At 38.6% G+C, this 14,221-nt stretch overlaps 1 protein-coding gene across 1 annotated transcript in view; it reads right to left on the bottom strand.

Moving 5' to 3' along the window:
* Positions 1 to 3,856: 3,856 nt before the first annotated feature.
* The window catches only part of amon (prohormone processing protease amontillado), a 133,956-nt gene continuing 123,591 nt past the window's right edge, over positions 3,857 to 14,221 (bottom strand). Inside the window, exons 11-12 of the mRNA XM_033478077.2 lie at positions 13,320 to 13,437; positions 3,857 to 9,623 (exon numbers count right to left, since the gene is read on the bottom strand). Coding sequence (XP_033333968.1) covers positions 9,459 to 9,623; positions 13,320 to 13,437 — 283 coding nt within the window. The 3' untranslated portion in view covers positions 3,857 to 9,458. The remainder of the gene's footprint in view (positions 9,624 to 13,319; positions 13,438 to 14,221) is intronic.

The raw sequence follows: 14,221 nt of genomic DNA, 5'->3' as shown, positions 1-14,221 counted from the left end.
TTTTATATTTTATTTTTTCTGGCACCTAAATGCAATATTTAACATTATCGTGTAAATAAATATACCTCGAGCAGAAAAAACAATATTTATAGCACTTTTTTTCTTACATAGACACAAAGTGACCATCCCTTAATCCTTTGCACACGAGTGGCGACACCGAGGCGTCATTAAAAATTGTTATGCCACGTCTTAAAATAATTTTATTAATCAAATTTGTTTATATTTAAAGAACCATTAAAGGCGTAACTGTTGCATGAGTTATAAAATTCAATTTAATATCTATAAAATGCACTAGGTTACATAAAATGGAAATACTGTGGGTCAGAAAAGCTATTTTAAATTTTGCGTTAATTTGGCATCGAGCGCAAAGGGTTAAATCTTTTAGTACGGCCTACGATTAATTGATTTCAAATAAGAGTGACATTTATGGTGACAATTATAGCAGATATATTATTTAAAATTTAATTATAATCAATTTTTATTAAAAATTTGCCTTGTAATCGATTTTCAATAGAAAATCAAATTTCATTAGATTTTTAATAGAAATCGATTATAGTAGATTTGTCTTTAAAAATTTAATTACAATACATTTTTATTAGAAATTTTTGAATCGTAATCAATTTTTAGCAGAAAATCGAGTTTTATTAGATTTTTAATACAAATTCGGATTTTAATTAATTTTAAATACGGGTGAAATTAATTACGGTAGATAACAGTACAGCAATTATAGTAGATACCATCTTGTTGCTCTTAATCCTATTTTAGGGAAAGGGGTTTTTGCGGGGATCATGCTTAGCGATTTCTCTTCAAAGGCAGGAAGTATATATAACTAAAGATTATATTGACGTTAATTCGCATATGAAATCAACTGTAGACCAGCTACATTTTGATGTATCTCGATATTGCGGAACCTGTTACGATTCAGTGATCTTTCGGAGAATCTTGTATTTTGTAGAGAGAAGATTTGAATATTGAGTGAGTTAGCGGTGGTGAGTTTTGGCCTGCTCGATGATTTTCAAAGGAATTTCTTGTTTGGTCGAGGATAACAATTTTTGGAGATTAATTGTTGCTGGAAAATGTTGGGTACAGACTTTCGTAAATGTAATCAATATATAATATAATGAATAAATAACCTGCAACAAATGGGACTAGAATTATGTTGCTCGTGGTAATTTTTTATATTTTTTTCAAGACAGTAAAATATTGAGAAACGTGAAAAATTGAACACAGTCGTTTAAACATTTCCTGTTCCATTAATTAACACTTTATCAAGAGGCAGTTTTGTAATAGTTGTTTTAAACTTGAAGTTACGAATGTATTAAACAATTGTTCACAAACTACGACAATGCCATCCATAAGCCATGAAATTATTGAGATTATTTCTGAATTGTTAATTAGATGAAAATTGTATTATAGTATGTAGGACTTATTAAACTTAATCAAGACAGGAATAAATGTCTGTGCAGTTATTTTTTCTTGCACTCGGTACATGACATTCTTATTTTGCATACATTTTCGCAGTCGAATAATAATAAATAGAAATTGGATTCGCAGACATGTTGATCTTCCACAACATTTCAACTTGAATAGCAACAGTAATAATATGTTATTCTAAAATTTCTTTCCATTGTCTAAAATTAAAATCTGCGAGATACGGGTATAAAATTGAAAATATTCTTGAAAAATATATTTCTAACGCGGCTATTAAATTCGCTGACGACTTGGATTAAACTAAAGCTCGAACATGAAAGAATAAAAGAGTGACACGCGACATTTCTCAATCTCCCTTTATCGTTCCCGAGAAATGAAATCGAAAGTTGATCCGATGAAAACGAAATTCGAAAGGGAAATACCTTTTCGGAGAACATAGCAATGGCCCTCGCGGCTGAAATCGACAGAATCAATCAAATTCCCCAGGAAATAAAACGAGCGCCGCACGCGAAAAGATCAAATTTAAATACCTTTTGCATTCTCTCGAAAAAATATGGAAGCCAAAAAAGTGCCCCGAAAAATACATTCGATACGAAACGTGTTCGCAAAAATCGAATTCCTGATCGATGAATAAACTCGTCCGGATTTCATGAAAAATTCCCGAGCAATTAAGATCGAAAAAAAGGCCAAACGTAAGTCAATAGAATGCAAACACTGGCATTTCAAAATATTCATGCGGTCTTCCAGAAACGGGACCGGATTCTAAAAATACATTTCGAACGGGAACACCCTATTAAAAAACGGAGGTAAAATATCCTGAATAAAATCAACGGAATTTAATTGAAAATGATGGACAGCCGGCATGGAAATAATATTCAACCACGGAATCGACAAGATTTCAAAAGCGACAGAATCTCGAATTCCCTATTCGTTTAAAAAGATAATACCGAACGCGATGCTGAAAAAGATATCGCGAATAAATTAAAAACGATTCTCACAATAGAAAAATCAACGTTTAATCTTTTGCGAACATTTCAATGCGACGAGAACACTTCCCTCAGAAAACCAGATTATTTACATAATATTTATACAATGGACGAAAGTGAACAATATATCCTGATCGTTTGTTGTGCACAAAACCAAACTGTAGGTTCGCAGCTGACTGGAATAAGATATACAGTTCTGACGTCATCATTATGTCAACATTAACAGGGGTTAAATACTGTTATCTTTAATAAGGGTTAAATAAATCTTGATTCAAGAATATCAAGAAATATCCCAAAAGAAAATATACAATATATATCTCAGAAACGGTTGACCCTTCGACCTATGTTTACTTTATACTTTTTTTACTCAATACAATGTATCCTATATACCATATAAATATTAAATGGATTTTTTCAACACCCTGTATAGAATAAAATATCAAGAAAGTCTAAAAAATTTCTGAAAATTTTCTTCTCACTAAATAAATGTAACGAATAAAATAAAAAATAAGATGAGCAGACGAGTGCACGAAAAATATACAGGGTGTCCCAAAAATGTCTCGCAATCCGAAAGTGGCGGGTTCCTCAGGTGATTTGAAGCAACTTTCTCCTTTGGAAAAATTTTCTCCGAGGCAGCATTAGCGAGTTATTAACGAAAAACCGTGACCAATGAGAGGCGAGCACAGCCGTACTCGATTCTTATTGGTCACTGTTTTTCGTTAATAACTCGTTAACGGTGGCTCGGAGAAAATTTTTGTAAAGGAAGAAGTTGCTTCAAATGATCTGAGGAACCCGCTATTTCCACGACAAAAAATCCCTGCAAAGATCGAGATCGAATCTCGGACAAAATCATTAAGCTCGAATCAAAGTCATCGGTGAAACATGATCGATAAAATGTATCAAAAGACAAGCTTGTGAATCGAGGATTCGACGGCGGAGGGTCAAAGGGAGGGATTCGATGGCGCGGGAGGAGCCGGCGCGACGCAGGTCCGGCGTCGCGACGCTCGGAGGATTCCGGAAGTCGGCGGGGGATCGATGTGGATCTGGAAGCCGTACGTTCCGAGTGAAACGATTTGGCGCCGAAGCTGTACTAAGCTGGTCGCGAGGCATCCACTTTGGTTCTAATACAGTTAGAACGCATTAACATCCTTTAGTCAACCTTATTTTGCAATAAATACGCCGATCCGTGATCACGCGTCCGCGCAATGATCCACGAAGCTGGAAAAACGACGGCCGTTCCCCGATCAAGGACAACGGCGGACGGAAACGCGGGCGGAAATCAAAGAGAAATCTTTGCAATGTTCGATCCGCGCCGATGCACTCGTCAGTGCAAACCTAAACGGCGGCCGAAGAGGGGCGAAGAGAAGCAGGTGGTGGAGGAGGAGGAGGAGGATATCGATGACGTCAACGGATCGCAGGTACAGCATATAAAAACGATGCAGGCCAAAAAATAAAGATTTTATTCATCCACGTACATCACGTACAGAATAAGGTTGATTAAATTCACTTCGACTATATATCTTTTTTCCTTTTTTTTAATATATATATATGTATGTATATATATATTATATATTTTTATATATGTATATATAATATGTATTCATTTGTCTGACGTTCTTCTTGATGCTTTTATGCGTAAATTCCGAACTCTGATCGCTACGTACCTAGAGTATCTACACGTGTCTTTTCGTCTTTTATTTATTTATTTTTTTTTAGTATTTTCTCCGTTAATTATGCACTCTCTCTCTCTTTCTCTTTTCTGTTTTATTTATTTAATTCTCTCTTCCACTCACGCATACTAATTTTCGTCTCGCACTCCGCGTCCCCGTTCATCGTTCACGGAAACCGAGAGAACGTCTCTCTCTTCGTCTCTCCCTCTCCTTGCGGGGCTGAGGGAGAGAGGAAGAGAGAAATGGAGAGTTCGTAGCTGGATTGCAGGTTGAAACTTGCAGAATGCAGCGCGGCCAGATCCTTTCGCATTCGCGCGATCATTGTCGGCTTTCAATCGCGATTCACCCCCGATCGACCCCTTTCTACGCTTCGTGAGCGCGCCATCCCTGGGGGAACGATCCTATTCCTTCGCGATGCGAGCACGCCTAAGTGCTGAGAACTCGTCCGGGAAGGCTCGCGAATGCGACCGGGGGCCGAACCTCGCCGGCGGATCGACGAATCGCGATCGATTCGGCCGGCGACGAGGAACCATTCGCTTTGGAGCCTTCCCGGTTGCGTTTCTGGACTGCGGATTTTTATACGTTCTTCGTATACTCGTAGCGAGACGATGGAAGAAAAGCTGGGAGAAATGAAAATTGAATTTTTCTGTCGTTTCGACAGAGCCTGGTTCGATTTTGGTTTTATTTTTGCCTCCGCCGAGAACCGTACAAATTCTCCTGGTTTTGTAAAAGAATTTTTGAAACCACGAACCTTTGCGGAAACGGTTGCAGTTTGTTTTCATTACAACCAGGCCGTGCTTCACGCATTTTGTGACATTTACAAAATAAAGAACGTACGACGAATCGTACACGTTCACGAGAATTAATACTGTTTCTGGTTTAATACTTTCACAAGAGAGATTTGTACAAAATATTACGTTGATATGGAAATGTGCAGAATAATTGGTTCTTTTTTTTATATTATTATTATTATTATTATTATTATTATTATTAGATCACGAATTTTTATGCAACATTATCGTTTAAAGCAGTTTACGTGAATTGTAATCGAAACAAATGTTCCTTTTGCAAAAGCGATATTTACGAAGAGAATAATAACTTCTTAAGTCAATACTAGTATTACATTAGTTTACTAAATCTAATAAAAACGTCCGCAAAATTCCTCCGTAAAGCTAAGGGTACAAATGTAAAAATACTTGAGCATACGAGATGCGATAAAATAACAAATTTGCTATAAAACGACCGGACACCTAACGACAAACCCTACAATAAGGAGTAAAATATATTTATACGAGCTCCACGTTCGTCAAATAATCGACTAGAATTTCATCCTACGAAAACAAGGATACCTTAACGTGTAAAGTGCAATCGAATTCTATGCTGATACTCGTAAATCAATCGAACAATTATTAATTGCATAAAAATCCCCAGTCCAACGAGTCCGCCGACACGGTACACAATTTCTCTCGATCTCAACAGCTGTCTCCGAGTCACCGAATCGCCGAGACCCCTCAGAGTCTCCGTGATGATTCGAACGATCGCGATGATTGATCGTGATCAGAGAAGAAACAATTAATAATCAATCGGTAGTCCGTCGTTCCGGATCGAATATTCTCGGATCGGCTGCGATCCACGCCCCCGAACGTTCATCGGGACTCGTCCGCTAGGACTTTCGATGCTACCGGCGAGGTCCTGGACCCTGGCCGCTACTTTGATATACTTGCTCGAATTTTGTAAAAAAATCCTCGTTATCGTTAATAGATTTGTGCGTGACGCGGGGAACCCGAGACGCGTGGATATGTTACTGTCGGAAGATCGTTTCTGCGTAACCGCTTCGAGTAGACCGCGGCGTGTTCCTTGAAACGCCGGATTTCAGGATCTCTGGACGATGGACAATTCGTTCGTATAAAAAGTACTCCGAGTGGAACTGAACCGTAAACCCGTCCGGAAATTGTTGCAGACCCGAAACGCAATCGATCAGTCCCTACTCCCGCGAGTTAGACTCGTTTAACATCGAATTCAATAAATTTGATTTCACACGGACATCGGATATTCTTTTCGGTAACGAATATAGAATGTGTTTTTATATCTTTCAACGAACGAACTGCAGATGTTTATGTAAATTTCGCACCGTTCTCGTCGATGATCTTGTACGAAGGGGAAAGGGGATGCTCTCGGACGAAAGAAAATTAGTAATATTTGTCGAAGCGAACGTCTCTTCGTTTTTACATAAAAATCTGCAGTCTATTTAATGACTTCTGGCGAAGACGGACGTGAAATAAATTCAAATGGGTTTTGTTGATCGATATCGAACGATCGGCGACCATCTTGACGCCGATAGCTGAACGAGCCGGACGTTCACTTTGTCGTATAGTGCGATTATAAAGACGAGGAACGACTGAATCTAATTTAGAGAATATGGATGTTGGGCTGAATAGAAAATTCGATGCTCTTGTTGCAAGCAATTTCGATCGACTCAGCTTGTCGATTACGTTTACATGGTTCAAAAGAGGATCGAACGTTTCTTTTCAGCTCGACATAAACAGTAAATCTTACTCCTCTAATTTGATTTTCTAAAATGTCGACCTAGCTGAAATCTTCATTGACACGTTGACTGTCAAAACCGGATCCGTAAAACCTTCGAAAAGTTGTGAAACATTTGTTGACGATCGGGGATCAGAACAATTCAGCAATTCGCCAAAGCATTGTCCAACGCGTTCGAATAAAAATTAGTTGACAGATAGCGTCGTCCATAATGACAGCCAAAGTGCCAAGGCTACGCCTATAATCTAGACCTATTCCTTCCATCACGTTGAGACTACTAGACTACAGATTTCATGCAATAAATGCAACGTGAAGCAGCGACGTCAAGCTAAAGAAATCCTGCTGATTTCGACGAATAAAGAAAATTCGGTTTTAGCACGCGGATCCACGGTCTAGCAGTCGCGCAATGGGGAACAACAGACGAAAACTACAATCACCGTTAAATGTCTGATTCAGCCAAGAGACGCAAGAGATTCCTGATCGAGATTCTCGTTACCCAGGCTCTCTCTCTACCAATAAATCTCGGAAATCCAGAAACTCGAAGCTCCCTCCTCTTCCAGCGAGAGACGCTACTACACAGACAATATGTATATATGTATAATCGAACATTGAACAGCCTAAAACAGATATATACGAATTGGAAACGACTCTCGGTGTTCCCTCTCCGAAGGCGAACATTCGCGAGCGTGGGCCGAAAAGCTGCTGGATCCTCCGACGACACTCTCCTCGCAGCTCGACGTTCAGATCGCATCTCTTGGATATAGTTAATTGGTACGAGACGGACAGGTGGTCCAGCCGCGAGGCGGTGGATCCAGAGTGATTATTGTTCCCAGAAGAAACCCTCCGACTCCTTGACCCGAGGACTCGGCTTCGACCTGACGGCCATAGCGATTTTATCAGGGATCGACCTAGTCACGAAGCTCCTGAATAGTTAATTGAAAGCTTCCTTAACAAGTAATTTGTTGATGGTATAAGTTTCGAAAGCGCTGAACAGGCATCGAATACTGTTCAACAAATGGTACTAAACGTCGTCTAGCAAATAATTGTTTACACGGATGATTCATAGCTCGAAGTATCTTATAATAATAATAACTTTGTCTCAAAACGGGATGAACCATTTTTTGCAATGGCAGAGAGTAATAATATGGTAACAGTCACGCAAGAAGGAGATGCAAGAGCGATAAGAAAGAACAAAAAGAAAAAGAAGGAAACAAAAGAATTGGTATCAAATCAATATTATAAACAATACAAATTGTATAAAATAATATAAAATATTCTAATAAAAATTTTACAGAATAATATAAAATATTCTGATAAATATTGAAAATTTTATAGAATAATATAAAATATTCTAATAAATATTGAAAATTTTATAGAATAATATAAAATATTCTAATAAATATTGAAAATTTTATAGAATAATATAAAATATTCTAATAAATATTGTATATTATTTTATAAAATTAATGAAAAATAAATATATATATAAAATCTGTTTTAATAAATATTTTCAAAATATATGACACAGGTTCTAAGGTGTCTGTTCCACAGGAACACTTTTTAAAGAAGCTCCACAGACACCAAACTTCCAGCACGATTTTTTCTTCGATGAAATCAAAAAGACTCTTGTCTAGTTCGATCCCTGATCATTTCCAGAAACAAACAAGATCTGATTCAACTGCTAGAAGATCAGAGCTTTAGAACCTCAGCATCCTCGAGCTCTATCACGACCTCTGTTGGTCCTCTGACAAGCGTTACCCTTAATACAGTGAATTCTCTCGAATCGTGCCTCAGCTTGTAAACAAAACTGAACAATTTCGAAAAAGCAGATACGTTCATTCGAGCCTCGCGGCCCGTTTTTATACCGTGGTGTGCACAATTATAGATTCAAAGTAACTTTTACATTGCTACCGACTTCTATACGAAAACTTGAGATATTATATTTCTATATTTCTACTTTCTATTATTTCTAATATAGAAATACACGAATATGAGTGTTTTGTTAAGTTTTGGTTTTTAAAATATACAGACTGACTCAACTGAAAGAGACTCGTGCTGCGAATAATTATAAACTGAAAATAACTTTTACAGGAAAAACCAAGAAAAAAACTGTACTTGTATACACTTCTTAAATAATAGAGAATAGAGATATACGACTATGATATGTCGTTGAATATTTGTTTAAGTATCACTAAAAGTGTCAAAGTTACTTCGAGAGAGACTCCAAAATTATTCACATCGCTGCAGTTGTTGACAATCGGCAACTATAATAATATTATCTCAACTATAATACACTCGATATATTAGCAACTATAATAATACTCGAATAATCGTATCCCCTCTTCCAAAATCATCAATTTCTGTTTACAAGCCGAAAGACAATTCGAGAGAATTTAATGTAGCCCTCGGCGTCGATCCAAACGTTTCTCCAGAATCGACGCGAACGGTTCACGGAAAATCGGTTCACCGGCGATCGACGATGAACGACGAGCGTGGCCGAGGGACGCCGACCCCCGGCAGGACACCCAGGAACATTCAATCGACTAGAGGCGCCCTCTTTCCTCGCAACCGGGTCGACGTCCGTCGGCGAGGAACGACTGCGATCCTCCGCAGTCTGTTTGGATAAGAAAACGAACGACAACGACAAGCTGAACGGCGAAACCATATATCACAGGGGGTTCAGAGAGACGCGGCTGCCTGTACACACGGAACGTAACTTGACAGAGACGCAAGGGGTGCCGTCGAGAACACGAAGCTGCTGGACAAATTAATCGGAAAGACGGAGCGCGGTCGCGTGGATTCGTATCTCTTGTCGGCAAACACGGTGTTACATCGCTGTCGACCGCTCCTCGTGGGCTTTCTTCACGATCGCCAGCTTCGAATGAGGGTCGGCTGCTGGCAGGCCGGTGTACGGCGGCTCCCTGGTGCCGTGCAACATCAGGGTCCACTCGCGGAACCAGCCGTGCTGAGGTGTCTGCGTGTTGAAGCTCACCTGAAAACGGATCACGTTTAGTTCGGTTTCTTTCCATCGGGTGGATGAAGAGGTTGATGGATGGATAGAGGGTTTTATGCATTTAGGGGCAACACGAGTGGATGAAACACAAAATAGTGAAAAAAGATTTGACAATAAACCTAGCGTGCCGGTCAAAATGACCGGTTTTCCAATGTCACAATTCTACAAAGTTAACACTTAGCCGACCGATCGGGTAGATCTACCCATTTCCAAGCTAGTCGATAGCCGACCGATCGGGTAGATCTACCATTTTGACCTGAGGAACGCTTCTTTCTCTGTAGAACTTCTTATTTCTATAGAGTACAACATAATTATAATAACATGCACTAATTTTTGAAGTCTTTTATTGCCCATTATTACGGTTCTTTATGTTCGGGATTTTCGAAGGTGCCTCTACCAGCCATAAGATTATTTTATTAGAACACTTAGCCGATCGATCGGGTAGATCTACCACTTTGACCTGAGGAACGCTTCTTTCTCTATAGAGCTTCTTATTTCTATAGAGTACAACATATAATAAAATGGACACCGGCACACCAACACCACACCCATTAGAAATCGAAATGCTACCTACACCTCACTCTCACGACTTTTTCGAATATATAAGACTCCGCTCAACTTGCAAATATTAGTGTAGAAGCTAAGCTCCTTGCTGTGACTCTCAACAAGCGGTGTGAAACGAAGTATAGAAAAAATATCCCTAAAAATGTCCAGAAACATGAGTGACAATTCAAGTGATGAGTTGTTTATGGACACACTATCAGGCTGTTCTGAAGACATTGATCTACTGATAAGTGATCGTGAAGTTGACGACAATAATAGCACCATCGTTCCCATATGTCAGACTAATCGACGAATCCTTTTGAGTGAATCGGAAGATGATTCCGTCGATGACTCGGAATCAAATGTTATCGTCAATGGCGTCGATGATTGGACAGAAGATGATATTAGAGTTGAACTGAAGCATATGGTCGAACTGCATGCATCAACGCAATGCCTGAACATCACGATATATTACTGCTTTTTTGTTCCATATTTGAGTTATGTTATTTATCCGTCATCTTTACTGTTCTTAATTTTCCCACTCTATTGACTATACTTTTTGAATAACCATTAAAAAATAATTATTATAAACTTTTAAATTCGAATTTTGTATAAGCGATATGTGAAATCGTTGAACGAAATTGTTACCGTAAGATATAATTGATCACATAAATAATTTTCGGACGTTTTTGATTTCAAATAGCGAAATTCAGTCCGTGCTACCTCTGAAAAATGCGCGGCGGACAGCGCAGTTTGGCTTTCCCGAGCGCGGTGGAAATTGTACAGGTCTCTATGGCGCGCGCAGTCGGCTAAGTGTTAAGAGACCATATGTCTCCCAAAATTGACGCTTAGATTGTGCACAAAAATGGATAATTTGGGAAAAAGAGATACTATTATTCGAGACTTGCAGCTCGGTTTTATTGTTGTTGACAATCGATAAGCATAAAAAGCGAGCCACAAGGCTTGAACAATCGTATCTCCTCTTCCAAAATTGTCCATTTTTGTGGACAATTAGAGAGAGCGTTAATCAGAGAGATATTACTGTAATGCTTGGATGAATTACATTACCGCAGCAGCTTTTATAGCAAAAACTTTACAAACAGCCAAAATTAATTTCATCATCTCACTTGTATGACGCCGGTCAATATTACCACTCGGTAGTTTTATTGTTAAAGAATTGACAATATATTGTTGCATTGCTTGAAACGCAACGAAATAATCATAGAAAGAAAGAAACACTTTTTCAAACGGAATAACTTTTTCGAAATTACTCGAAATGACTTGAATGTTTTTGAGACGTTAGCCCGACGTTAGTTTTCTAGAGAGAATGAACTTTTTTAATTTTCAATTAGTTGGAATGATGTAAAAATTATTAAATGATGTTTTCGAATTTTTTTATCTTTTCTTGTCTCAAATTAAAAAAAAATACTTTTTGTAAATCTCGGTAGATCTGGCACGAACTTAGAACAAATTCTCCTGATTCAGAATAAATTATTTCGTCCTGCTACACCTTCTTGCGAATGCAACAATTATTTTTTTCTATTCTAACTTCTTTCTATTCTTATTTCGTTCTTTCTGTTTCTTCTCCTATATTCTGACAAAAAAATAATTCACCATGAGAAGAGACAATTTGAGTTATTCGAGTAGTCATCTCTTACAGAAACTGCTGCATCGACTTGCATAATGAACTACAATACACCTTGCATAAAAATTTCATATGGTACACATGAGGTATCATGCACACCAGAAAATTAAAACGACTGTCACGGTTAAACTACATATTATTTCGAGTCCGAAAAATTAGTAAATATTCCTCAGACGTTCTAAAGTAGAGGTGAACAGCATTTTTCTGAAAAATATCACTTTTACGTAATAAAAAAAATCCGAAAAGTTCACGCTTCGTGACTTGTTCAATACTTCGAACGCGGCTCGAGTCCGTCCCGACCTTCTGTCAAAGCCTCGTGCTGCGGACTCTCTCACGGACTCTCTCTCTCGCACCATCACCTCTCATTGGCCAGTGTTTTCCGTTAATAACTCGTAAACAAAGCCGCAGATTGCATTTTCGCAAAGGAAAAAGTTACTTCAAATGACCTCAGCTACCCCTCATTTTCGGCTGTTAAAATAATTGTGGAACACCCTGTATATTATTTCCCATTGTCCTTCAACTTGTTATAAAAAATGGACGGTTTGGGAAGAGGCGATACGATTATTCGAGCCTCACGGCTCGTTTTTTATAGTCGCCAATTGTCAACAACTATTAAAACGATTCGCGAGGCTCGAGTAATCGCGTCTCCTCTTCCCATATTGTCCATTTTTGTTTACAAGCTAAAGAACAATTGGAGAGAATTCAGTGGTTTGTAATTATGATCTACGTTTTGACGTGACGCAATCTATTAACAAGATTCGGCGAGAAAAAATGTCTGACCTGCGTCATCCGAGCAGCCGTCTTTTCAAAAACTGCTCTACCAACTTTAACCCTTTCGCTACGGGCGGGTTCTCCACCGCGGTACTTCCGCTGAAGCGCTTCCGCGCCGCGACATCACTGCACGCTACGCGACGCCGATCGTCAGCGGGAGTACCGCGGCGGAGAACCCAAGCTGCTTGAATGTTTTCGTACGAAAAAATTTCTCTCCAAAGGGTATTTATAAATAAAGGGTATTCCAGGGTATTTATAACGTCTTAGCATGCGCTCTTTAATTTACAGTATGAGAGGAAATAAAACATTATGCAATATAATGCATCTTATGGAAGGCCACTATAGCGGCCCATAGTACCTCAGTGGCATCTTATGAAAGGCCACTATAGTGGCCCGTAGTACCTCAGTGGCATCATACGAAAGGCCACTATAGTGGCCCGTAGTACCTCAGTGACATCTTATGGAGGGCCACTATAGTGGCCCGTAGTAGCGAAAGGGTTAAGTAAGTAAACCGAAGCGAGTGGGTGCACAGAAATGATCTACGTTTTGCGTGACGTAATTCTTTAATCAGCTTCCGTTACAGAAAATGTCAACAGAAACAGGGAGAACGAAGTTCGGTTGACTTATCGGAAGACAATTACCCAGCTTTATTCTCCTTCTTGCGCGTTTCATCGATCAGAGCGCAAACTCTCCCTGTATTCCCCCCCTGTACTCACCTCCAACAACCAGGTTCCCTGTGGGTACTCTCCCCAAGTATGAGTCGTCATGAAGGGCCATTTCGTGAAGCCATCCCTGTGGTCGTCGTCCTTGACCCTTCGGCTCAGAATCATCGACCTAAAATCGATTTAGAAATGTTGAACAGGAGACTATCCTAGACGATCCCCAATTCTAAGCGACATTCGACGAACGAAACATCATCGTTACTTTATTCCCGCATTCACTTAACGTTAAAACTACCGAGCACTAAAAATTTTGTTTTAATGGGTGTTGCTTTATGAAAACGACGAGATTGAATTTTTTTCAAATTTGTCACGATTCGTTTTACGGCGCGTGCTTTGGTCAAGGTGTTTGTTTCATTTTCTTCTATGAAAGTATACAACATTTGAGCAAACATTTGAGTAAAACTTGACGTTTTAATCCTTTGCACTCGACTGACGACTCCGACTCATCGTTCAAAATTGTTATATAACGTTTCCAAATAATTTTAATCTTATCAGATTTGTTTGTTATTACAGAAACTGTTGAAAGTGTAATTGTTGTAGGAGTTACAAAATGGAAATACTGTAAGTCGGAAAATCAATTTTGAATTCAGAGTTCAAATGGCTTCGTGTGCAAAAGGTTAATAAATATACGTCCTACTAAATTAAATGTACATACTATAGGGAAATATGTAGCGCATCGTTTATATTGCAATATTTTTTTATTCACTGCATACGACAAATGGAAATGTTACTAAAAATGAAAAAGCAAATAAAAAGATTTTTAGTAAAAGGATAATAAATAAAAGAACAAAATAAAAATGGAAAATTAGAAAATTGAAAAATCCGAGAATCAGAGAATCGGAAAATCGGAGAATCAGAAAATTAGAAAATCGGAAAATCCGAGAATCAAAGAATCA

Source organism: Megalopta genalis, chromosome 13 (genome assembly GCF_051020955.1).
Source record: "Megalopta genalis isolate 19385.01 chromosome 13, iyMegGena1_principal, whole genome shotgun sequence".
In the NCBI taxonomy this organism is placed as follows: domain Eukaryota; kingdom Metazoa; phylum Arthropoda; class Insecta; order Hymenoptera; family Halictidae; genus Megalopta; species Megalopta genalis.
This window is presented reverse-complemented; position numbering and strand designations above follow the sequence as displayed.